This window comes from Lepus europaeus, chromosome 10 (genome assembly GCF_033115175.1).
Source record: "Lepus europaeus isolate LE1 chromosome 10, mLepTim1.pri, whole genome shotgun sequence".
Classification (NCBI taxonomy): domain Eukaryota; kingdom Metazoa; phylum Chordata; class Mammalia; order Lagomorpha; family Leporidae; genus Lepus; species Lepus europaeus.
The window spans coordinates 8,535,685-8,559,335 of NC_084836.1; the positions used below are offsets into that span (position 1 = coordinate 8,535,685).

The following is a 23,651-nucleotide window of genomic DNA, read 5'->3' on the forward strand; positions in this document are numbered from 1 at the left end:
CCCTCATAGCCAACACTAGAAATCAGCACTATTGGGACCAGCACCGCGGCACAGCGGGTTACAGCCCCAGCCTGCAGCACTGGCATCCCATACGGGTGCTGGTTCAGGTCCCAGCTGCTCCACTTCGGACCCAGCTCCCTGCTAACGCACCTGAGAAAGCAGCGGATGACCCAAGTCCCTGGGCCCTGCATCCACGTGGGACACCAGGAAGCTCCTGGCTTTGGATCCGCTCAGCTCCAGCTGTGGTGGCCATCTGGGGCATGAACGGGCAGCTGTAATCTCTCCCCGTCTTTCAAATAAACAAACTGAAAATCAGCACTGTATTCCCCACAAATATCTCTTTAAAATATGTATTTAAAAGACGGAGAGGCAGAGAGCTTCCATTCACTGGTTTACCCCCCAATGCCCACAACTGCCAGTTGGGAGGATTCTAAGCCAGGAGCTTCATCTAGGTCTCCCACGTGGGTGCAAGGGCCCAGGTAGTTGGGCCGTCCTCCACTGCTTTCCCAGGCACATTTAGCAGGGAGCTGGATCAGAAGCAGAGCAGCCAGGACTCAAACTGGTGCCCATGTAGAGTAGCAGTGCCCAGGCAGCACCTTGACCTGCTATGCCCCAGCACCGGCCCCCCACAAATACTTGCTAGCCATCTCAAGTTATTGTAGACCACAAGTACCTAGTTCTAAACCTTTTACGTTGGTGAGCCAGGAAGTGACTGAATTCTGGACAGACCGCTATTAAAGAAGGTGGCTTGGGACCGCCAGCTGCCACCCTGGCACCCATGTGGGCGTGCCCGTTCAAGCCTCAGCTGCTCTGCCCCCTGCTAGTGCAGCCGGGAATATGGGACACTCGCACGGAGTTCCTGGGTCATGGCTTCTGCCTGGCCGTTCAGCCGTTTGGAGAGTGAACCAGCAGAGGGTAGATCTCTCTCTCAATCTAACTGCCTTTCAATTTAAATAATAAAAGACTGCTTGGCCAAAAAACGAAATCTCCAAGGTCACCCCGTATGAGATGGAGGAGCTGGCTCAGGTGGGAGTGCAGGATGGCACGCAGCTCCGACGTCCAGAAACGCTCCCAGTTCACGTTCCTCAGGTGCACAGGCAGACACTGGGCTGGAATCATTTTTAATATTTAAATACAAAAAGTGAGCACTGCCTGACACACACAGATCTAACAGCAGGTCGTGCGGAGGAGACGAGCTCCGCTCCGTCTGCGGGCCCCCTCTTCTCCCCACACGGGGTTCACGGCGGCCACTTCGCAGCTGGAACGCATTGTCTGCTGCACGCTGCGGGCTCGTCCCTCCCTGGCATCTCCGTTCTCTACCAACAGCAAGAGTCACCAGTGCCCCAGGGTCCGTCCAGCCCGCGGTGGCCCAGGGCAGCTTCCAGCTGGGAGCGGCTTAGTGAGGGGCGGGGTGGGCAGCGCTGACAGGACTGTCCCCTGGCTGCGCTGTCAGTGAGGACAGAGCACAGCTGAGCACGGCTGCACGGTGGGAGTCTCAGGAGACCCCGAGGGGGATTCTCTCCACCAGGCTTAGAGCAATGTGCCAGAGTTGAAAAAAAAAAAAAAAACCAGCAGTTCAAACACTGGAATTGCAAACTCCTCCCATCCAGACAGCTCAGACAGCAGCGACGATCTAGATCTTTCCAGGCAGTGAAGGTAGAGCCCCTGGCATGGCTCCGGAGAGCCCTGTGTTAGGCCCTAGAAGGATCTGGAAGAGAAAGAGAAGAGGGTAAGGCATGGTACAGGCCTGGGGCTCTGACCCACTCTCATCACACCTGCAGGGCACAGGCAGGCAGGCAGGCGGGGCCCGGCCCATCCCCCACCCCCACAACCGGGCCCGGCCCACCCGCACCCCACCCGCGGCTCCCGGCCGGGCCCACCTGCCGCTGCTGCAGCTGCTGCTGCTGCTCCATCTGCAGCTTCTCGGTCTCAAAGACAACGGGGAGCACCAGGATCATGAAGGAGGTGGTGCCGATCCACAAGGCTGCCCTGGAAAACCTGCACAGGGAGCGCGGGGAGATGCAGCCCCGCCGCGGCGTGTTCCTCCGCTTGCCCCGAGCGCAGGCACCGCCCGGCTCTGCCGAGCTCGGCACCCGCCTCTCGGACCTCCAGTGAGCCCGCAACGCCCCTGCCAGGTCGGAATGCCCACGGCGAGCTCAGGGGCGCCCGGCCCAAGGTCACTGGAACCTTGGCCCGATGCGTCCGAAGCCCGCGCTCCCCCGCAGCACGGCAGGCCGCCCCGGCACGCCTCGTCCTCGCCCCTTACCTGTACATTTTCTGAGCCACAAAGAGGGAGAGATCAAAAGTGGCTCCGGCTGCGGCCCGGACCCTCTCCGGGAACATCTCGGTCAGACCCCACAGCCTCTCCGACAGGGTCTCATCCAGCTGCGGTGGGGGAGACGCGGGTCTGGGCTGAAGCGGCGCCGGGAGACGCCGGACCCCCGCAGCCGGCGCAGCCCCGGGCCCCCGCGAGGCCCCGACCCCGCCTCCCGAGGCCGCCTTCGCCCCGCTGCGGCAGCACGCGGGGCCCGCACCCCCGGCAGGCCCGCTCCCCGCCCGCAGCCCGCGGGGGCCTGGTACCTCGTCGTCGTCGTCCTCCTCCAGCTCCTCCTCGGTCTTCTCCGCGTCGCCTTTCGGCAGCAGTTCGTCCGGGGACAGGGCTTCCCCGGCGCCCGCGGCGGCAGCGGCAGCGGCGGCGGCCATGGCTGTGGGGGACACCGGAAGCGGAAGGGAGGAGGCGAGCGCGGCGCGGCGGCGGACAGAGCGGCCCTTCCGGGGATCGAGACGCGCGCGGCGGGAGAGAGCGGCGCCTCCGCTCCGCCGGCCCCCGGCGCCCGTGGCCCCGGCAGCGGCCGGGCGACGGCGGGCAAGGCTGCGGGGGCCGCGGGGCGCTGTGGCGGGGGCCTTTGGCGAGCCTCCCTGGGACCGCGCTCCGACGGACACTGGTCCAGGATCTTGTCCCCGGGCGCTGAGCTACTCGGTGGGAATGAAGAGTTGGAGGTTTGGGGGGGAAGCGACAGGTCACGGCCGGAGGTCTCAAGTGAAGGCTGACCCTTGGGTGCCGGCCCCGGCAGGGTCCGCTCCCTAAATCCTAACACCCGGACATGGCGCTGTCATCTCCATTCTACAAGCGAGGAAAACGGGCCGGGGAGAAGGCCGCCATGGGTTCGAGTCCTGGCTGCGCCACTTCCGCTCCAGCTCCTGGCTAATGGCCTGGGAAAGCAGTGGAAGATGGTCCAGGTCCTTGGGCCCCTGCACCCAAGCTCCTGGCTCCTGGCTTTGGCCTGCCCCCGCCCTGGCCATTGCCATCATTTGGGGGAGTAAACCCATGGGTGGAGGACCTCTGTCCGTGTTGCTCTGCCTTTCAAGTAAATCTTTAAAAAATTTATTTGAAGGCCGGCGCCGCAAGGCGGAGGATTAGCCTGTTGAGCCACAGCACCGGCACAACGGGTTCTAGTCCCGGTCGGGGCGCCGGATTCTATCCCGGTTGCCCCTCTTCCAGGCCAGCTCTCTGCTGTGGCCCGGGAGTGCAGTGGAGGATGGCCCAAGTCCTTGGGCCCTGCACCCGCATGGGAGACCAGGAGAAGCGCCTGGCTCCTGGCTTCGGATCAGCGCGGTGCACCGGCCGCAGCAGCCATTGGAGGGTGAACCAATGGCAAAAAGGAAGACCTTTCTCTCTCTCTCTCTCACTATCCACTTTGCCTGTCCAAAAAAATATATATTTTTATATATATATTATATTATATATATTATATATTATATTATATATTATATATATATATTTTTAAATCCATGCATATGAACGGGCTTCTGAAAGTTCATGGAAAATGCATATTATGAAGCGAGGAGTCTGTCCTGAGGCGCCTGCAGGGGACACGGGGCTCGTGACTCCTCCTGAGCTCGGGCCTTTCCATCTTCCTGCTGCAGGTTTTCCCATCACAAAAGGGTAGCAGCTGTCTGATTCCACTCAGGTTCCAAACCAGGCAAACACCAACCCATGGTGAGGAGTCAGGAGTGATGCGATTTGGGAGGAGGGGGAGTGACTCCCAGGATTCTGGAAGGTTCCAGGCCTGGGTGGTGTGGACACGGGTATGATAATTTTCTGAGAATTCCTCACGCTGTAGCACACTTAGGAATCACATTCTTTTTTGCTTGTGTTAAAAAGCTTATTTTCAGGGGCCCTGTGCTGTGGTGCTGCCATCCCCTGTGGGTGCTGGTGAGTTGCCAGCTGCGTCAGCAGGAAGCTGGATCAGACGTGGAGCGGGGTGAGCGCTGTGGCATAGTGGGTGGAGCTGCTTCCTGTAGCACCAGCATCTCACAGGCCGCTGGTTCAAGCCCCGGCTGTTCCACTCTTGACCCAGCTCCCCCTGCTGGTGTGCTGGGAAGGCCAGCAGTGGGTGCGGGGGCCCCTGCACCTGTGTGGGAGACAGGGAAGAAGCTCCTGGCTCCAGCCTGGTCCAGCCTGGCTGTTGCAGCCATTTGGGGAGTGAACCAGCAGATGCACCGTCTCTCTCTCTGCCCCTGCCTCTCCTTACTCTCTTTATCAGATAAATCAATCTTTTTTTAAAAAACATCAATCAGGACACAAACTGGCACCCATACGGGATGCCGGCACCGCAGCACCGGCCCCAGTACAGTTCCTAACTGGGGCCACGGGCCTGAATCCCTTCGAGAAACCTAGGGAAGCCAAGCCCCTCCCCCAGAGCATGCCCATCAGCCGGCACCTGGGCAGCTGTCCCGACGGACACCCTCGCCCGGCTCCGACGGCGGGCTTTCCTCTGGCGATGCTCTGAGCCTGCAGCTCACCAGTGACGGTCCTTCCCTGAGCCACCGCCCGGCACAGACGCCGGCACATCCGGGAGACCTGCACTGTTTCCATTAGTGGCAGGTTTGCCTGACAACGGCTTTGAGGGTGACGCATCTGAAAGTCTCTGCACCTGCACGGGAGACAAAGCCAGAACTTCTCTGCCCGGGGCCTGCCGCGGCGCCTCCTCCCAGGCACCCCTCTCCCCCCACGCAACAACGGCTTGCTCCCCTGCCCAGAATCCTTCACTGCACAGATGCCGGCATCTGCAGGGACCCCGGCCCCAGGTCCCTAAGGTGGGGCCGGCGGTGGTGGTGTCAGTCCAGGAGGACCCACATCGTGGTGACGAGCACGCCCCACGCGATGCCCTGGTGTCCAGCCCTGTCACCTGGCTGGGTCAGTCCCTTGCCGGAAAGATGAGGACGACGACTAGGAACAGGTGCTGGCCTTGGCGCGCCTGCTTTGGCACCTGAGGGCTGCCACACTGTGTCTGCTGGACCCTTCTACCGGACACTCCCCCTGCTCAGAAAGGCCGGTCATGGTCACGGGCTGCAGCTGCAGACTGTTCTCTTCTCCTCCCCCCAGAGTGCCGTGCTGGCCCTAAGGCTAGACACAAAGAGCAGCCTCCCCGCGAGGCGACCCCCCCCCCCCCACTTCCACAGTGGGCTGGGAATCACACAGGCTCCATGGCGTCTGCCGCAGGCCGGGGGCTACACTGTGCTCTGGGAGTGAGCAGCTGGGAGTGCCCGCAGCAGGGGGCGGGGCCCAGGGGAATGCAGAGCCTGGGCCAGAGTGGTCTCTATTCTGAAAAAATGGGGAAGCGTCTGGCGTAGTGCTCAGGCCGCTGCTTGGAATGCCTGCGCCCCACTGTAGGCGTGCCTGGGTTCAAGTCCCAGCTCTGCTGCGGTTCCAGCTTCCTGCTAATCCCACCCTGGGGGCAGCAGGGGGTGGTGCAGGAAATTGGGTCCCAGCCACCTTGCGGGAGACCTGGCTGGAGCTCCTGCCTCCTGGCTAAGCCCTGGCGCCCAGTCCTGATTGCTGTGGGCATCAGAGGAGTGAACCAGCAGATGGAAGCTCTGTCTCTCTGCCTTTCAAATAAGCGAAAAACATCTTTAAGTGATTAATTTATTTGAAAGAGTTACAGAGAGAGAGAGGAAGAGACAGAGATCTTCCATCCACTGGTTCACTCCCCAGATGGCCATAATGGCCAGGGCTGGGCCAGGCTGGAGCCTGGAGTCAGGAGCTTCCTCTGGGGCTCCCAAACAAGTGCAGGAGCCCAAGCACTTGGATCATCCTCCACTGCTTTCCCAGGCCATTAGCAGGGAGCTGGATCGGGAGTGGAGCAGCTGGGTTTGAACTGGTGCCCATATAGGGTGCCGGCACTGCAGGTGACAGCTTTACCCGCTACAGCACAACGCTGGCCCCAGTAAGTAGTAAAAATAAAAAAAAAAAATTTCACGGACTTACAATTTTTTTGTGCTAAAAGAAACTAATTTTTTTAAAAAAAGATTTATTTATTTGAAATAGTTACAGAAAAGGAGAGGCAGAGAGAGAGAGAGAGAGAGAGAGAGCGCGAGCGAGCATCTTCCAACCGCTGCTTCACTTCCCAAATGGCCACACTGGTCAGGAGGGCTGGGCTAGGCCTAAGCCAGGAGCCAGGGGCTTTACCACCAACTCTGGGAGGTTTCCTGGTTAACAGACCCCCGGAAATGCTGGCTACAGGAGCTGCCCCTGCCAAACCCTGGGCTCCGTGCCCACCACTGGACTCCACGAGCAGGGTTCTGTCCTCCACCCAGAGGGTGGTCTAGCACGACGCTCCCACCAACCAGCAGGAGTCTGCAGGCCCAGGCCGGCACTAACTCCCGGAGCAGGAGGGGGCCCCCAACACAAGGCGAAACCGCCGTGCCCACCACGGCACCATTTCCCCAGCCCCTGCAAATCCCACCGTCCAGCGGGGTAACAGGAGCCACAGCCCAGGTTGCACCCCTCCCCGAGGGCCCAGGCTTCCTCTCTGAGTCACTGTGGCCGCGGAGAGTGTTTACCACCGTTTAATAAAAAACAAGTAGTGTGAAAGAAAGTAGCACAGGAACAGAGTGGCCATGGCAGGCTGGGGCTTACTGTTGGGAGGTGGACGCCGGAGGCAGCTGTGAGTGTGGGGAGTGAGGTCTTTAAAGGCGGGGAGAGAGTGGCCTGGGCGGCAGGGAACCGCGAGAGCTGCTCACCGGAGACCCCCAATCCCAGCCCTCTAGAACAGGCACGGCCATCGCCAGTGGCGAGGGTGAGCCGGGAACGCCTGCCGCTCCGCACAACAGCGCCTGCGCCTACAGCAGGGCTGCTCCAGAGTGCGTCTGGAACAGCACTGCCCGGGCCTGGAACCCACGGCGCCTACCTGCTGCCGGCCCGAAGGGCCAGGGCGTGGCCGAGCCCTTGAATGATACTCTCTCCAAGGGCCCAGTCCGCTAGGTTGGCTAAAAAAAAAACCCCAAAAACCTGCTCCGCCACCTCCCCCTCAGCCAGCGGGGTGCTCCCTACTCCCCAACGTGTCCGCGGGGCTTTCACTTTCTCCGCCGGCTGACGCTCTTCAGCTCATCCAGTTCCTTCTCCATCACGTGGGACTCGGCAGTGGTCTCGGCAAGCTGCGAGGAAAAGGCATGCGGTTAGGAGGGGCATCTCCGGGCGGCCAGCCCTGTGCGCCCGGGAAGGGCCTCCGGCATTCGGCCACCCCCCCTGGTAGTTCTCAGCCACTTCTCTGGGCTGGGAAACTCGGTGATGACCGGACCCCGGCGTCTAAGGAACGCTCAGAATCGCGGGTGGGCGGGGCGGTTAATCGCTGCTCAAAGCCCAGCCCCACTTCCTCTTCGGCTTCCTGTTAATGTGCACCTGGAGTGGCGGCAGCGATGGCGACCCAGGCAGAGCTGCAGGCTCCTGGCGTCATCCTGCCCAGCCCTGGCTGTTGCAGGCGTTTGCGGAGTAAACTAGCAGATGAAAGATGTCTCTCTGGCTCCCAGTTTTTCAAATAAAATGAAAATTAGTAAGTAAAAAAAAAAAATTAAAAAAGAACAGTCGTGGTGCCGGCTGTCAACACTGTGTCCGCCCACGACTGCGTGGCACTTGCTGTGTGAAGCACAGCGGGCCTCGGGGCGCACGGGGCGATTCTGCGGCTAGATCCTAGATCGGAGCTCTGAGTGAGGCCACGGAATGGGGTTAGGGAGCCTGCTCATCAGCATGTCTCTAATGGACTGTAGGAGGCAGAAGACACTCAAGGGAGGCACGGAGACGCCTCAGCGCACACACACACACACACACACCCCGGGGACTGCCGTGCGTGAGTCACATTGGAGTGCCTGGGTTCAGTGCCTGGCTGCCGCTCCCTACCGCAGCCTCCAGTGGAAGAGGCAGTAAACGGGAGGCCTGGGGCACTTCCCAGCTCTTGGCTCTGGCCTTGGGCTTTGGGGAGTAAACCAGAGAACAGAAGCACGCTCTCCGTTTCTTCCTCTTAGTTTTTGAAAATAAAAAAATAAAAATAAATAAAAATAAAAAAGAGGAAAGAAATGAGGGCACGGAGTGGTTCGCCGGTGGTGGGGCTGGGCCAGGAACCCAGGCCACATAGCTCCAGAAGGAACACTCTGAGCCCCAGCAGCGTCCGCCACCCACCTCCCAGCAACCTTCACGTGCAGTGCTGGGCACGACCGGGCACAGCGGGCTGCTGGGATTCGATGCATGCCCACTGGGTAAGGGATGGCTCCAAGCCACGAGCCAACTGTTCCCCTCCTGGGAAGCCTGCATCCCAGCCCCCACTCCTGTCCACCGTCACATTCAGTTCTGCCCAGCTCTTCCCACACAATCCCTCTGTCCCACGCTGAGCCGGACCAACAGATTGCTGCGACGGTTCACTGTCTGCCTGCCTGAGGGGAGGGGCCGTGAGGCATTCGTTTTGTCTCTGCATATGAAGCAACACAGCTGGGCAAACCGGCACCGAGGCCACAGCAGCCGGATCCAAAGACTGGAGGCTGAGCCCTCCCAAAAGGAGAGCCGAGGGAGCCCCTCCCCGAGGCCAGCGGCTGGTCCGATGACTGGAGGCACACCCCACCCCCACCCCAGGCCAGCGGCTGGTCCAAGGACAGAGCCAAGGAGTCCACTCCCCGAGGCCAGCAGCTGGTCCGAGGACAGAGCCGAGGCAGCTCCACCCCAAGGCCAGCAGCTGGTCCGATGACTGGAGGCACCTCCCCCCCCCAGGCCAGCGGCTGGTCCGAGGCCAGGGCCGAGGCGGCCCCTCCCCAGGCCAGCAGCTGGTCCAAGGACAGAGCCGAGGCGGCCCCTCCCGAGGCCAGCGGCTGGTCCGATGACTGGAGGCACACCCCTCCCCCCAGGCCAGCGGCTGGTCCGAGGCCAGGGCCGAGGCGGCCCCTCCCCAGGCCAGCAGCTGGTCCAAGGACAGAGCCGAGGCGGCCCCTCCCGAGGCCAGCGGCTGGTCCGAGGCCAGGGCCGAGGCGGCCCCTCCCCGAGGCCCCCCTCACCATGTCCAGCAGGATGTCCACTTTGAGCCGCAGGAGATTGTTCTCTTCCTCCAGCTGCTGGTTCCGCCTGCGAAGGCGCTGGGCCTCCCTCCGGTCCACGGCTCCGCCAACCTCTGACCCCCGGGAAGCACAGAACCCCAGGTTGAGAGGGAAGTCTCCCGCTGTCATCTCGCAGGACAAAGGGGCAGGAAACGCAGCCCACCTGTGATCCACTGGCCATTCTCAAACTTGAGGCTCTGCCCCGCCAGGTTCATGGTAGGGGTCCCGTAGTCCAGGCCGAGCTCCACCTCCCGGGTCGAACGATCCAGCTGCGGGCGAGACACTGTGTGGTGGCTGCAGAACGCCAGAGTGGGGGCCCGGTCCCAGCTCCTCGTCCCCAAGAACGCATCTCTAATCATTACCTAGTCCCTGCAATGCTTTCTCTCAAAGGCCAGAAAAGCCAAATAATGCAGAACAAAGCATGCTAACGAGACGTGCACTGCTTCACGCACTTGATGTGTGCCAGGGAAGCTGCCTCGCTGACAGCTGCGAGTGGGACTGTCTCACACCTCGCACAAGCACACTGACTTAAGTCCTTCCTGAACCTGTCATCAGCAATCACCTGCTTGGCAGGGCGTGCACCTGTCACGGGAGCGGCCGCCGTGTTTCAGTGTGCGCCGGCACAGTCCGTGCACTCACTGGCAGGACTCGGCGCATGCGGCCCGAGGCGGCGCTGGGTCCTGGACCTCAGTGAGGGCCGTGGGCACCTCGTCACCTCTGCCTGCCGAGCGCTCAGTGCGGGAGGCCTTCAGGGACGTGGTCCCCATGGCCCCTCTGGGGCGGGCCTTCCCGGCCGGCCCACCCAGGATGACAGCTCCACGCCCACCGCCAGCTCTGCCCCTCACCCCGCGCTACTCGTTTTCTGTACTCTTCCCCAGTAAAATATTTGCTGAGAGGGCAAAGATTTGGCTTTTTCCCCTCTCTTCTTGATCTACTTTATGTCCAGTGCCAAGGAGAGGGCACAGCAGCTGTTGAATTGATGAATGGGGAAGAACGTTCTAGACAGAGGGAGTGACACCCACAAAGGAGGGGCGTGCGAAGCCTGGGTGGGCACGGGCAGGAAAGGGCGCTGGGTGCCTGTGCCCCTGGGTGCCCTCTCGGCTCTGGGACACTGGCATCCCGCAGTGACGGGGAGCCGTGAAGCCCACCGCTCACCACACACAGCACCATGGGGGTCTGCTTCCGACCATGGCTGACAGCTGCCGTCAGCAAGCGAAAAGTGTCACAGAGGAGACAGCCTCATGCGGCACCTGCTGTGGGTGGGACGGGGGTGTCACAGAGAGACTGCCATGTGCACCTGCGTCTGTGACACACGGCGCAGGGGCAAAGGGAGCCTCCAGGCCTGTGGGTGGCAGAAACCAAGAGCCTGGGCCTCTGCCTGGCCCACTTCCAGAACACCCAGCCCTGGCCATGGCACGGCCACCCTCCACCAGGATTCTTCCTGGACCCAGAGGCAACGGACTCAAAGCCCACAGCTGGGGTTAACATTCAGCCCCAACAGCTTTGCTGCTCCACTGTCCCTCCCTTCCATGCTAACGACCAGCCGTGCAGGGAGAGTTGGGGGGAGCCAGGACCCAGCACCTCTTGGTATGTGGGAGCTAGCAGTGGTGGGGGAGGGTTGTGGTGGAGCCAAAGAACCAGGACCTGGTCCAGGGGCCCAGAAGCCTCAGCAGAGCACAGGGGTTTGTGTATCCAGGCAGGGTCCATGTATATATGTGTTGAGTGTATCTGGGGCCCATGTGTGTGTGTATGTACATATATGTTGGGTATATCCGGGGCCCAAGTGTGTATATGTGTTGAGTGTATCTGGGGCCTGTGTGTGTTTGTGTATGTATTGGGTGTATCCAGGGCCCATGTGGGTATGTGTTGGGTGTATCTGGGGCCCATGTGTGTGTGTATGTACATATATGTGTTGGGTATATCCGGGGCCCAAGTGTGTGTATGTGTTGAGTGTATCTGGGGCCTGTGTGTGTTTGTGTATGTATTGGGTGTATCCAAGGCCCATGTGGTATGTGTTGGGTGTATCTGGGGCTCGTGTGTGTGTGTGTGTGTTGTGTATATCCAGGGCCCGTGTCTGTGTGTGTATGTGCTGGGTGTATCCGAGGCCTGTGTGTGTATGTGCTGAGTGTACCCAGGGCCTGTGTGTATGTGTTGAGTGTATCTGGGGCTCGTGTGTGTGTGTGTTTATGTGTTGTGTATATCCAGGGCCTGTGTCTGTGTGTGTATGTGTTGGGTGTATCCGAGGCCTGTGTATGTGCTGAGTGTACCCAGGGCCTGTGTGTATGTGTTGGGTGTATCTGGGGCTCGTGTGTGTGTGTGTGTGTTGTATATATCCAGGGCCCGTGAGTGTGTGTCTGTGTGTGTGTGTATGTACATATATGTGTTGGGTATATCCGGGGCCCAAGTGTGTATATGTGTTGAGTGTATCTGGGGCCTGTGTGTGTTTGTGTATGTATTGGGTGTATCCAGGGCCCATGTGGGTATGTGTTGGGTGTATCTGGGGCCCATGTGTGTGTGTATGTACATATATGTGTTGGGTGTATCCGGGGCCCAAGTGTGTGTATGTGTTGAGTGTGTCTGGGGCCTGTGTGTGTTTGTGTATGTATTGGGTGTATCCAAGGCCCATGTGGGTATGTGTTGGGTGTATCTGGGGCTCGTGTGTGTGTGTGTGTATTGTGTATATCCAGGGCCCGTGTCTGTGTGTGTATGTGCTGGATGTATCCGAGGCCTGTGTGTGTATGTGCTGAGTGTACCCAGGGCCTGTGTGTATGTGTTGGGTATATCTGGGGCTCGTGTGTATGTGTGTGTTGTATATATCCAGGGCCCGTGAGTGTGTGTCTGTGTGTGTGTGTATGTACATATATGTGTTGGGTATATCCGGGGCCCAAGTGTGTATATGTGTTGAGTGTATCTGGGGCCTGTGTGTGTTTGTGTATGTATTGGGTGTATCCAGGGCCCATGTGGGTATGTGTTGGGTGTATCTGGGGCTCGTGTGTGTGTGTGTGTGTATGTGTTGTGTATATCCGAGGCCTGTGTGTGTGTATGTGTTGGGTGTATCTGGGGCCTGTGTGTGTGTGCTGGGTGTATCCGGGGCCTGTGTGTGTGTGCTGGGTGTATCCAGGGCCTGTGTGTGTGTATGTGTTGGGTGTATCCGAGGCCCGTGTGTATGTGTTGGGTGTATCTGGGGCCTGTGTGTGTATGTGTTGGGTGTATCCGGGGCCTGTGTGTGTGTATGTGTTGGGTGTATCCGGGGCCTGTGTGTGTGTATGTGTTGGGTGTATCCGGGGCCTGTGTGTGTGTATGTGTTGGGTGTATCCGGGGCCTGTGTGTGTGTATGTGTTGGGTGTATCCAAGGCCTGTGTGTGTGTATGTGTTGGGTGTATCCGGGGCCTGTGTGTATGTATGTGCTGGGTGTATCTGGGGCCTGTGTGTATGTATGTGCTGGGTGTATCTGGGGCCTGTGTGTGTGTATGTGTTGGGTATATCCAGGCCTGTGTCTATGTGTTGGGTGTATCCGAGGCCCGTGTGTATGTGTTGGGTGTATCCAAGGCCTGTGTGTGTATGCGTTGGGTGTATCCGGGGCCTGTGTGTGTGTATGTGTTGGGTGTATCCAGGGTCTGTATGTATGTGTTGGGTGTATCCAGGGTCTGTGTGTGTGTATGTGTTGGGTGTATCCGGGGCCTGTGTGTATGTGTTGGGTGTATCCAGGGTCTGTATGTATGTGTTGGGTGTATCCGGGGCCTGTGTGTGTGTATGTGTTGGGTGTATCCGGGGTCTGTGTGTGTATGTGTTGGGTGTATCCGGGGCCTGTGTGTATGTATGTGTTGGGTGTATCCGGGGTCTGTGTATGTGTTGGGTGTATCCGGGGCCTGTGTGTGTGTATGTGTTGGGTGTATCCAGGGCCTGTATGTATCTGTTGGGTGTATCCGGGGCCTGAGTGTATATCTGTTGGGTGTATATGTGTTGAAGATGCTGGGGCACGTCACAGCTGGGAGTGGAAGCTGACTGTGCATCACGTAATCACGTCACACTCCTAGGACTTACATGTTGAAGCAGGAAAGCTATCAGTGACTCCTGAGCCTTGGCCCTGCTCCCACACTTTTTAGAACTCGTCTTTTGAAACTGTTGTCGGAGCTGTGGTGCGCATCTTCATGCTTCGAGCATGCGTTTGAGCCTCACATGCAGCTACAACCAATTCCTGGCCAAATCTCAGGACGGTATCGCTTGGGGCCAAAAATCACCCTCCCACGGGACTGTCTGACGTTGGGTCCTGAGCGCTCCTACCACCACCCCTAAACAGGACCTCAGAAACGGCAGCAGTAGCAGCACAGGAACTAAAGGCTGTCCCCTTCCACAACGCCCCCAAGCGCCCGCTCCCCTCCCTCGGGCCCTGGGGGGTCCCGCAGTCCCACTGCACCCGTGCTGAGCCGGGCAGCCACACTCACAGAGTGCAGGTTGGAGAGAGAAGCAGACTTGCGAGGCGGCGTCTTCTTGGGACTGAAGGTATTCCCAAAGAGTGGCATCCTCAGTCGCCGGAGCGAGAGACCAAGGCTCCCTTCTCCTGGGTGAGCAAAGCCAGGGGACCAACAGTTGCTTCGATGACCTAACAATCCTGGTAAAGTGTCCCGGCAGGACGCCAGGCCCAGCGCACAGCATCTCACCTAACTCCCAGCCATCCTTTGGCAGGCGCCAGGGGAGGCGTAGGAAGACGGAGGCAGGGGTGTTGAGGCAGTGGCTGAGCTGCCTCTTGGGACGGAGTCCAGTATCCGAGAGCCTCCTCCAGCCCCGACAGCTCCACTTTCAACCCGGCTTCCTGCTAACACTCCCTGGCAGCTGGTGATGGCTCCGGTATCTGGGTCCCCCTCATGTGACAGATGGCAGGGATGGGGTTCTGGCTCCTGGTTTTGGCCTGGTCCAGCCCTAGCTGTTGCAAGGGAATTTGGGGGCTAAGCCAGTAATGGGAGGTCTTTGCCTTTCAAATCAAATGAAAATTAATAAAAAATTTTTAAAAACCACATAGACTGGGGGGCAGTGTTGTGGAGGAGGAGTTAAGCCATCACTTGAAACATCAGCATCCCACACCGGAGTGCCAGCTTCAGCCCTGGCTGCTCCGCTTCCAGTCCCGCTTCCTGCTTATGGGCCTGGGAGGGCAACAGCCCAAGTACTTGGGTCCCTGCCACCCATGTGGGAGACCAGAGTTCCAAACCCCTGGCTTCAGCCTGGCCCAGCCCTGGCCATTGCAGCCATTTGGGGAATGAACCAGTAGATGGAAGATCTCTTTCTTTCTCCCTCTCTCTGTGTCAGTTTGCTTTTCAAATAAATAAAAAACAATCTTTAAAAAAAACAAAACAACAACAACAAAAAAAACAAGGCTGAGGTCTTGGGCCCAGGTCGGAGTGGCTCTGCAGAGCACGGCAACTGCAGGCAGGCTTAGCTCAGGCTGGCGTCACCGGCTTTAAGGCCTGGCGCAGGGGGTGCCAGCCCTACTTACTCCTGCGTGCTGGTAAGAATCACTCCTGGGGCAAGGCCGCCGCACAGACTGGACATGAAGAAACGAAGCTATGCTTATATGTCACGTCCAGACCCCTCGGGCCGTACGGCAGAAGGCTGCCTGCCCTGTCTGGGAGGTGAGCTGTCCAGAGGAAGGGGTAAGCCCCCTACAAGGCCATGCTGACACTGGCCCGTGTTTGCTGTCAGCGTACTGTGACCAACTGTGGCTCGCACGGGCCCAGTGACGCAGGTGTACCGACAGTCCCAGGTTCAGTGGGAGGGCGGAAGGGAGAGTTCAGCTCTCTAAGTAGAACATAAACACAGGACAGTCTACAAGCCCTGTGTGCACAGCTTTGGGTTTACTGGCCACAACCACACCGCAGCTCGCGGAGAACACCGCGGCACCCCACGGGTCTCAACGCCGTCTCTACCCCTAAGATCCTGTTGCAAGGATCATCCCTGTTGTCCTGTGCGGCTGTGGCTTGTGCAACACTGTCTTTCGAGAACATTCACAATGTATCTGTCTACCGAGGACAGATATCTGGACTGCTTCTAGCTTTTCCATCAAAAACAGTGCTGCTAAGAACAGGCCTGGACACGCATTTCTGCATTCGTATTTAACCTCCCAGCTCTGTAACAGGCAGAGGATCGGTGCGTCACAGAGCACTCAGAGTTAGCTGTACCGAATGGGTTTCCTCCACAACTTCTATTCCTACCTGCACGCATGAAGTGGCCTTGTCCATGTCTGACATTTCTTGTGCGTTTCATTTGATCATCTTGTGGGTTTGTAGCAGTATTGTAATGTTTATTTAATTTGCTTTTCCCCAATGACAAATCAAACTGGATACCTTTTCATGTATTTTTCTTTTCTTTTTTTTAAATAAACGTGTATTTCTAGTTTAAGGTCTATTTATTTGAAAGGCAGAGTTCCAGAGAGAGAGAGGTCTTCCATCTGCTGGCTCACTCCCCAGATGGCCGCAATGGCTGGAGCTGCGCAGGAGCTTCTTCAGGTCTCCCACACAGGTAAGGAAGGGGCCCCAAGGACTTGGGCCATCTTCCACTGCTGTCCCAGGCCACAGCAGAGAGCTGGATCAGAAGTGGAGCAGCCGGATCTCAAACTGACGCCCACATGGACGCTGACACTGCAGGCGGCGGCTTTACCTGCTGTGCCACAGTGCTGGCCCTTGTATTTTTCATATTCATGTCATGAGACATACAGATATTCTCTCTGTGACATGCTTATTCAGCCTTCTGCTATTTTTCTATAATCTTTTCCTTACTGATTTTTTGTCTTTTTTTTTTTTTTTTTGGACAGGCAGAGTGGACAGTGAGAGAGAGAGACAGAGAGAAAGGTCTTCCTTTTGCCGTTGGTTCACTCTCCAATGGCCGCTGCAGCCGGCGCACCGCGCTGATCCGAAGGCAGGAGCCAGGTGCTTCTCCTGGTCTCCCATGGGGTGCAGGGCCCAAGCACTTGGGCCATCCTCCACTGCACTACCGGGCCACAGCAGAGAGCTGGATTGGAAGAGGGGCAACCAAGACAGAATCCAGCGCCCCGACCGGGACTAGAACCCGGTGTGCCAGCGCCGCAGGCGGAGGATTAGCCTAGTGAGCCGCAGCGCCGGTATGTCATTTTCTGATTGACAGGTAAGGCTTATTTATACATGCTGAACACTATTCCTGTGTATATATATGTACAGTATTGTCTTCCCATAACCTGTAACTTACCTATTTGCTTTTTCATTGATTTCTTTTGACCAAGTTAATTTCAATGAAATCCAATTTACTGTTATTAAATTAGTGTTTTATCTCCCATTTAAGAAATGATGGTTTTTAATGTTAACTTCTGGTAATTTTATTGTTCTACCTATCACATTTGGGAGTACAATTCACCTGAAGACACCTTTTGTATGCGGTATGAGACGAGGGTTAGGGTTCACTCTCCCATTTATCAGAGAACTTTACCTTATGACACGCAGTAGCTTAAAAAGACTCCTTTTAAAGAGAACAGCAGAGCACTTTCCTGCTCTTAGGTATAAAGTCTTTCTTCACAATATGGGATAAACCCGGTAATGAGTTAATCATATCTCACAAGAAACTGGCCAAAATGTGGAACGGGGATGTGTCAAGACGATGCAAACAAAGTTTTATATCAACTGTCATTGGAAGATAATTCACAGGGCTGGCACCACGGCACAGCAATTGTCGCCTGCAATGCCAGCATCCCGTATGGCCGCCAGTTCAAGACCCGACTGCTCCACTTCTGATCCAGCTCTATGCTATGGCCTGGGAAAACAGTAGAGGATGGCCCAAGTCCTTGGGCCCCTGCACCCACATGGGAGACCCAGAAGAAGCTCTTGATTTCTGGCTTTGGCCTGGCCCTGCCCTGGGAGTTGCAACCATTTCAGGAATAGACCAGAGATGGAAACTTGATTGCTCGCTCACTCTCTGTAACTCTGCCTTCCAAGTAAAATAAATCTTTTTTTTTTTTATAGATTTATTTTATTTATTTGAAAGACAGAATTAGAGAGGTAGAAACAGAGAGAGAGGTCTTCCAACCACTGGTTCACTCCCCAGATGGCTGCAATGGCCAGAGCTGCGCTGATCCGAAGCCAGGAGCCAGGAGCTTCTTCTGGGTCTCCCATGTGGGTGCAGGGGCCCCGTCTTCTACTGCTTTCCCAGGCCATAGCAGAGAGCTGGATCAGAAGTGGAGCAGCTGGGACTAGAACCGGTGCCCATATGGGATGCCAGCACTTCAGGTCAGGGCTTTAACCCACTGCACCACAGCACCAGCCCCTCAAGTAAAATAAATCTTAAAAAAAAAAAAAAAAAAAAAAACCTTCTCATATATCTAGAAAAAAAAAAGTTCACAGTGTGACTCCACCACAGTAAGCAAGACGCGCACTCAATGGGAACACAAGGGAAATCTGCTATTCCCGCTGGGGTGGGTGAGATTACTGGTTAAGGCTTGGAGGGCTGTTGGGAACTTGGTAACATGCAGTACAGAAGTACACACGAACACGTACGGTCTCTGGGGGTGCGCACCACGGTCGTACTGGTAGACGGGTGCTGTGATGAACTGCAGACCAGCAACCCAGGGCCACGGCTGGGAACGTCGGGCCCCGCCAAGGACGTAAAGTTCAATAACTCTGCAGCAGGCTAACTTTGAAGTCGATGACCGTATGGCCGGTGAGTGATGCTGTCAGTGCCCAGCTGGTTCCCCACCCCGACAGGGACGGCGTCTGGACCTGGGCACAGCACCTGAGGACTTGGCAGATCCGAATTTTCCCAGCTCAGTGATGGAGATGACGGGGATGAGGGCGGCCGAAGCTCTGCTACCGCCCAACACACGCCGCAAGGCCCTGCACTGGCTCTGAGGGGGGCAGGGGGGACGGATTCATCTTGTGTCCACGGAGGCAGAACAAGAAGAAAATGGGAACAATCTCCAGGAAGACTTTTTTTTAATTAATTAATTTTATTTATTTGAAAGTCAGAGTTACACAGAGAGAGAGGCGGCGGCGGCGGCGGCGGGGGGGGTGTCTTCCATCCGCTGGGTCACTCCGCAACGGCTGGAACTGCGCCAATCCGAAGCCAGGAGCCAGGAGCTTCTTTGGGGTCTTCCACATGAGTACAAGAGCCCAAGACTTGGGCCATCTTCTACTGCTTTCCCAGGCCATAGCAGAGAGCTGGATCAGAAGTGGAGCAGCTGGGTCTCGAACTGGCGCCCATATGGGATGCTGGCACTGCAGGCGGCAACCTTACCCGCTATGCCACAACATCGGCCCTAAATGTGCACATTTTAGACAGCAAAGTTACTCCTAAAATTTTATCCTCCAGAATGACTTGGACATACACAAATGTTCTTTATTGTTGATAACAGTTAAAAATAAAAGGGGGCAGAGGGCCGGCGCTGTGGTGTAGCAGGTAAAGCCGCCGCCTGCTGTGCAGCATCCCATATGGGCGCCAGTTCAAGACCTGGCTGCTCCACTGCTGATCGGGCTCTCTGCTGTGGCCTGGGAAAGCAGTGGACGATGGCCCAAGTCCTTGGGCCCCTGCACCTATGTGGGAGACTCAGAAGAAGCTCCTGGCTCCTGGCTTCCGATCAGCGTGGCTCTGGCTGTTGAGGCCATTTGGGAAGTGAACCAGCGGATGGAAGATCTCTCTTTTTCTCTCTCTCCCTCCCTCTATCTCTCCGCCTCTCCTTCTCTGTGTAACTCTTTTAAATAAACAAATAAATCTTAAAAAAATTAGGAGGGCAGGAGTCTGGCCTGCAGCAAAGCTGCCACTTGGGGCACTGCATCCATGTCGGAAGGCTTGGGCGTGAGTCCTGGCCCGCTCCTGCTCCTGGTTTCCTGCTAACGCCCTGCGAGGCAGCAGGATTTGGTCCCTGGATTTGGGTCCCTGGCGCCCGTGCTGGAGAGCAGCATGGAGTTCCCGGCTGCCAGCTTTGGCCCTGGCCCAGCCCTGGATGCTGTGGGCACCTGGGGAGGGAGCTCGTAGATGGGGATCTCTGTTGGACTTGCTCTCTGCTTCTCAAACAAATTAAATAAAAATTAGAAATAACTGGGCTGGCGCCATGGCTCACTTGGCTAATCCTCCACCTGTGGCACCGGCATCCCAGGTTCTAGTCCCAGTTGGGGCACCAGGTACTAGTCCCGGTTGCTCCTCTTTCAGTCCAGCTCTCTGCTGTGGCCAGGGACTGCAGTGGAGGATGGTCCAGGTGCTTGGGCCCTGCATCCCATGGGAGACCAGAAGGAAGCGCCTGGCTCCTGGCTTCGGATCGGCGCCGCACCAGCCATAGCAGCCATTTGGGAAGTGAACCAACGGAAGGAAGGCCTTTCTGTCTCTCTCTCACTGTCTGTAACTCTCTATGTGTGTCTCTCTCTCACTGTCTAACTCTGCCTGGCAAAAAAATAAAAAGTAACTAAAAAAAGAAAAATAAGAAGCAACCCAAAATGAGCACCAATGGTTGGTGGGGGCCAAATAAACTGTGGCCCATTCCCATATGGATCAGCAGGCAGCAATTACACAGTGAGCTGTGTGAGGGCTGACAGCTGAAAGACTTCCCACACACCTCCACACGAGGAAAGCAAGTCGGGGTCGGCACTGTAGGCTAAGCCTCTGCCTGCAACACTGGCATCCCATGTGGGTGCTGGTTCAAGACACAGCCGCTCTACTTCCAATCCAGCTCCCTGTTAACGTGCCTGGGAAAGCTGCAGAAGATGGCCGGAGTCCTCAGGCCCCTGCACCCACGCCTGGAAGAAGCTCCGGGCTCCTGGCTTTGGCCTGGCCCAGCTCTGGCCCAGCCCTGGCAGTTGAAGTCATCCGGGTAGTGAACCAGAGGATGCAAAAATTTCTCTCTCCCCTTAACTCTGCCTTTCAAACAAATAAAAACAAATAAATAAAAATCTTTAGAAAGCAAGTCGCAGAACAATTTGTATAATATAATCCCATATGAGAAGACAAGAAAATGCAAGGACATACACATATATAAAAAGAAAAAAACAGAAAAAGACCAGAAGGACACATCGAAGTCTCGCAGCGGCTCAGGCTGGGAAGGGAACGGGGAGTGACCTGGATGACCCTGCCCTTTCATGGGTCTACAAATGGCCGGAAGTGGCAATTTCCTAAGGTATGATATAAACTTAGGTTAAGGAAACAGACTTCTGTACTTCACCAACCCTTACCATGAAAATATATTCACGGGACAACAGAAAAGTTGACAAATCCGCCGCTGCCCTTCCTGGTGACGCCTAAAGAAGGCAAAACACGCCGGGTTGTTCTCGCCAGGGCGAGAGCTGGGCTGGGGCAGGTGCCCGCGCCGCTGACCGGGCCACAAGGAGCCCGGGCCCCGGAACACGCGCACCCACGCCACGCTGCTCCACCGCGAGGGCAGCCAGCCGGGGCCCCTCACTCCTGGGGTCACGGGCACTGCGCGGGAGGATTCGGGTGAACCCTGAGAGCCGGGGCGGTGACCCCCGGGGGCAGAGGGCTCAGCACGGCCCGGCCGCCCCCACGCGGGGCCGGCGCCACAGGCGGCCCTGCAGATCCACGGACACCCACGCCCCCCACCGCGCCGCGCTCGCGGCGGGCCACGGGCACGCGGACGCCGAGGGGCCTCGACGGGATGGCGCACCCAACCCCCAGCCAAGCTGGCGGCTCCGGGCCGTCCGTGCACACACGTCCTCCCCGGGGTCCCCCTGACGGGGTGGGTGGGGGACGCCGCTCCCAACTCACCCCCGCGACACGGCAGGGCGGCTCCTCTCCCGGGCAGCCCCGCTCGGAGCCCCCCTGCTCGGCTCTGCCGGACTCACAGGCCTACCTGACGCTCCCCAGAAGCCGGGGCCGAAGCGCACCCCGAGACCTCCCGCCAGGGTCGTGCTGGGTCCCCGTCCCCGGCCGCCACCGCCGGCGGCTCGCCTCTCCCGGCAGCGCGCACGCGCGGCCCCACCCCGGACTCCACCATGAGGGAAAGACGGGGGTGCCCGGCGCGGCGGGGTCCCTAACGCGGGCGTACGAAGCACCAGAGGCCCTCGCAGTCTGCCCCGATGTATGTTACATAGACAAAGCAAATGTCTTCCGGAGCCACTGACACGCCCTGCGTCACAGGCTAGGACGAAGGACCACTCTCACCGTCCCCACAAACACATTGGTCCGGTCCCCCAGAAACCCACTGGCCGTCACCATGGTAACGGCGTCTCACCGGCGCCCGCGGGACTGGCGACCCCGGCATTGTGGAGGGAAAGGTGAGGGTGGTGACGCCGGCGCCGGACGTCGCCAGGTAAACGCCGAGACTCACGTTGGCACAATGGGCGCCGCCCGACCGCGAGGCGGAAGGCCCCAGCGCCGGTCCACGCGGGTGTCTGGAGCTTGGCGGGGCGTCCCGCCCGGTTCGTCGGATTCCGCCGGTGCCTTCAGGTAAGGCCTCGGGCCTGCGGCTCCCCACGCGCGGGCGGACGCCCAGCGGCTTCTGCAGGCAGGGCCCCTGGCGAGCAAGGCGCGAGACCTCCGGGAGTGAAGACCCTCAGTCCCCCACGGGACCGGCTGCTGAGGTCGCGGGTGGCGGCCGGGACCCCAGCGGCGACACCGCGCGGTCGGCGCCCTGGCTCCAGGACCCACGCGCAGCAAGCCGCGCGCGTCGTTTCGAGTCGTCCGGTGAGCCCGGAGAGAGTGTCGTGTTTAACACTCATGTCCCAGATATCAGTCCACTACGTGTTCAGGTTCTCACATTTCGCACTGCTTCGGTGCCTCAGGTTTTAGGTTTAAATTCATTAAAAATTGACTTCCTGCGGTTCACTCGCGAATTCCCGGGGCCACAGCACGCCAGGCCGCTGCGCTGGACGGCACTGTCCAGCTGCGCCCGCGGGCCCCATTGCCTCCCCTCCCCCATCTCATTAACCCCTGCGCGTCCTCCAGTGCCTTCATCCCAAGGGCTGCGCGCCCCCCCCGCAGCGATTCACGGTGTAACTCACAGTTGCTTAGGCTGTTTTTTTTTAAGTGGGTTTTTTGTTTTTGTTTTGAGAGTCAGAGAGAAACAGAGTTGGGCAAAAGCCAGGAGCTCGGAGCTCAGTCTGGGTTTCCTATATGTCTTCTTAAAGTTCTTTTTTTTTTTTTTTAAATTTTTTTTTTTTTTTTTGACAGGCAGAGTGGACAGTGAGAGAGAGACAGAAAGGTCTTATTTTGCCGTTGGTTCACCCCCCAGTGGCCGCTGCGGCCGGCGCATCGTGCTGATCCGAAGCCAGGAGCCAGGTGCTGCTCCTGGTCTCCCATGGGGTGCAGGGCCCAAGCACTTGGGCCATCCTCCACTGCACTTCCTGGCCACAGCAGAGAGCTGGCCTGGAAGAGGGGCAACCGGGACAGAATCCGGCGCCCCAACCGGGACTAGAACCCGGTGTGCTGGCGCTGCTAGGCAGAGGATTAGCCTGTTGAGCCACGTTGCCAGCCCTTAAAGTTCTTTTTAAAAAAGATTTATTTATTTATTGAAAGGCAGAGTTACAGAGAGGCAGAAGCAGAGAGAGAGAGAGAGAGGTCTTCAGAGAGAGAGAGAGAGAGGTGTCTTCCATTTGCTGGTTCACTTTCCAGATGGCCGCAACGGCCGCAGCTGGGCCAATCCAAAGCCTGGAGCCAGGAGCTTCTCCTGGTCTCCCACGTGGGTGCAGGGGCCCAGGCACTTGGCCCATCTTCTCCTGCTTTCCCAGGCCACAGCAGAGAGCTGGATCAGAAGTGGAGCAGCCGGGACTCGAACTGGCGCCCATATGGGATGCCGGCACTGCAGGCGGCGGCTTTACCTGCTGTGCCACAGTGCTGGCGCCTTAGGTTACTTTTTCATTATTGTGTGTCTCCCCCAGCAGACATGAGCCCATTAGTCGGGGTTGGCTTACCTCGCTGTCCCCCTGGGAGCACTTGCTGGCTTGCAGTCGACGCTGAGTGGTGGCAGAAGGTGGCGGTGACCGAAGTCCGACTGTAAAGGCAGCCTTGGTCAACGCGCGGGACCTGCAGACTGAACAGTGCGATCCAAACCTCACCTGCCAGGACATGCGCTGCCTGAGGGCAGGTTTTCTCTCCTACAAATATTTGTGTATTGATTTATTTGTATTTGAAAGGCAGAGAGAGACTGCCAGGGATCTTCCATTCACTGGTTCACTCCTCAGATGCCCACAACAGCCAGGCCTGGGCCGGGCCGGAGCCAGGAGCCAGGAGCCCAGTTGCTGTCTTCCACGTGGGCAGCAGGAACTCACGGACGGGAGTCCTCCCCTGCTGCCTGGTACGGTACAGCAGGAAGCTGGGATCAGGAGCAGAGCTGC

General features: G+C 58.0%; 3 protein-coding genes across 5 annotated transcripts in view; 1 reads left to right on the forward strand and 2 right to left on the reverse strand.

The window, feature by feature from the left end:
- Window positions 1-1,085: 1,085 nt before the first annotated feature.
- Window positions 1,086-2,718, reverse strand: TOMM22 (translocase of outer mitochondrial membrane 22). Its single transcript, XM_062201952.1, has 4 exons — window positions 2,581-2,718; window positions 2,267-2,385; window positions 1,881-1,998; window positions 1,086-1,708 (listed from the first exon to the last, which is right to left on the reverse strand). The coding sequence occupies exons 1-4, from the start codon at window positions 2,701-2,703 to the stop codon at window positions 1,634-1,636; spliced, it is 435 nt and encodes a 144-aa protein (XP_062057936.1). The 5' UTR covers window positions 2,704-2,718; the 3' UTR covers window positions 1,086-1,633.
- Window positions 2,719-6,290: 3,572 nt separating this feature from the next.
- CBY1 (chibby 1, beta catenin antagonist) lies at window positions 6,291-21,268 on the reverse strand. Of its 3 annotated transcripts, XM_062202838.1 has the most exons (6): window positions 21,170-21,240; window positions 20,535-20,600; window positions 13,806-13,921; window positions 9,524-9,629; window positions 9,322-9,434; window positions 6,291-7,440 (listed from the first exon to the last, which is right to left on the reverse strand). In XM_062202838.1, exons 3-6 carry the CDS (start codon window positions 13,881-13,883, stop codon window positions 7,360-7,362), a joined length of 378 nt encoding a protein of 125 aa, XP_062058822.1. In that variant the 5' UTR covers window positions 13,884-13,921; window positions 20,535-20,600; window positions 21,170-21,240; the 3' UTR covers window positions 6,291-7,359. The 3 variants fall into 3 exon arrangements, with proteins under 3 accessions (XP_062058822.1, XP_062058823.1, XP_062058824.1); XM_062202839.1 differs by lacking the exons at window positions 20,535-20,600; window positions 21,170-21,240 and adding an exon at window positions 21,085-21,106; XM_062202840.1 differs by lacking the exon at window positions 20,535-20,600 and having other exon boundaries at window positions 6,292-7,440; window positions 21,170-21,268.
- Window positions 21,269-21,629: 361 nt separating this feature from the next.
- Window positions 21,630-23,651, forward strand: part of FAM227A (family with sequence similarity 227 member A) — a 54,336-nt gene continuing 52,314 nt past the window's right edge. Inside the window, exon 1 of the mRNA XM_062201879.1 lies at window positions 21,630-21,765. The gene's annotated coding sequence lies outside the window, so the exon portion shown is untranslated. The remainder of the gene's footprint in view (window positions 21,766-23,651) is intronic.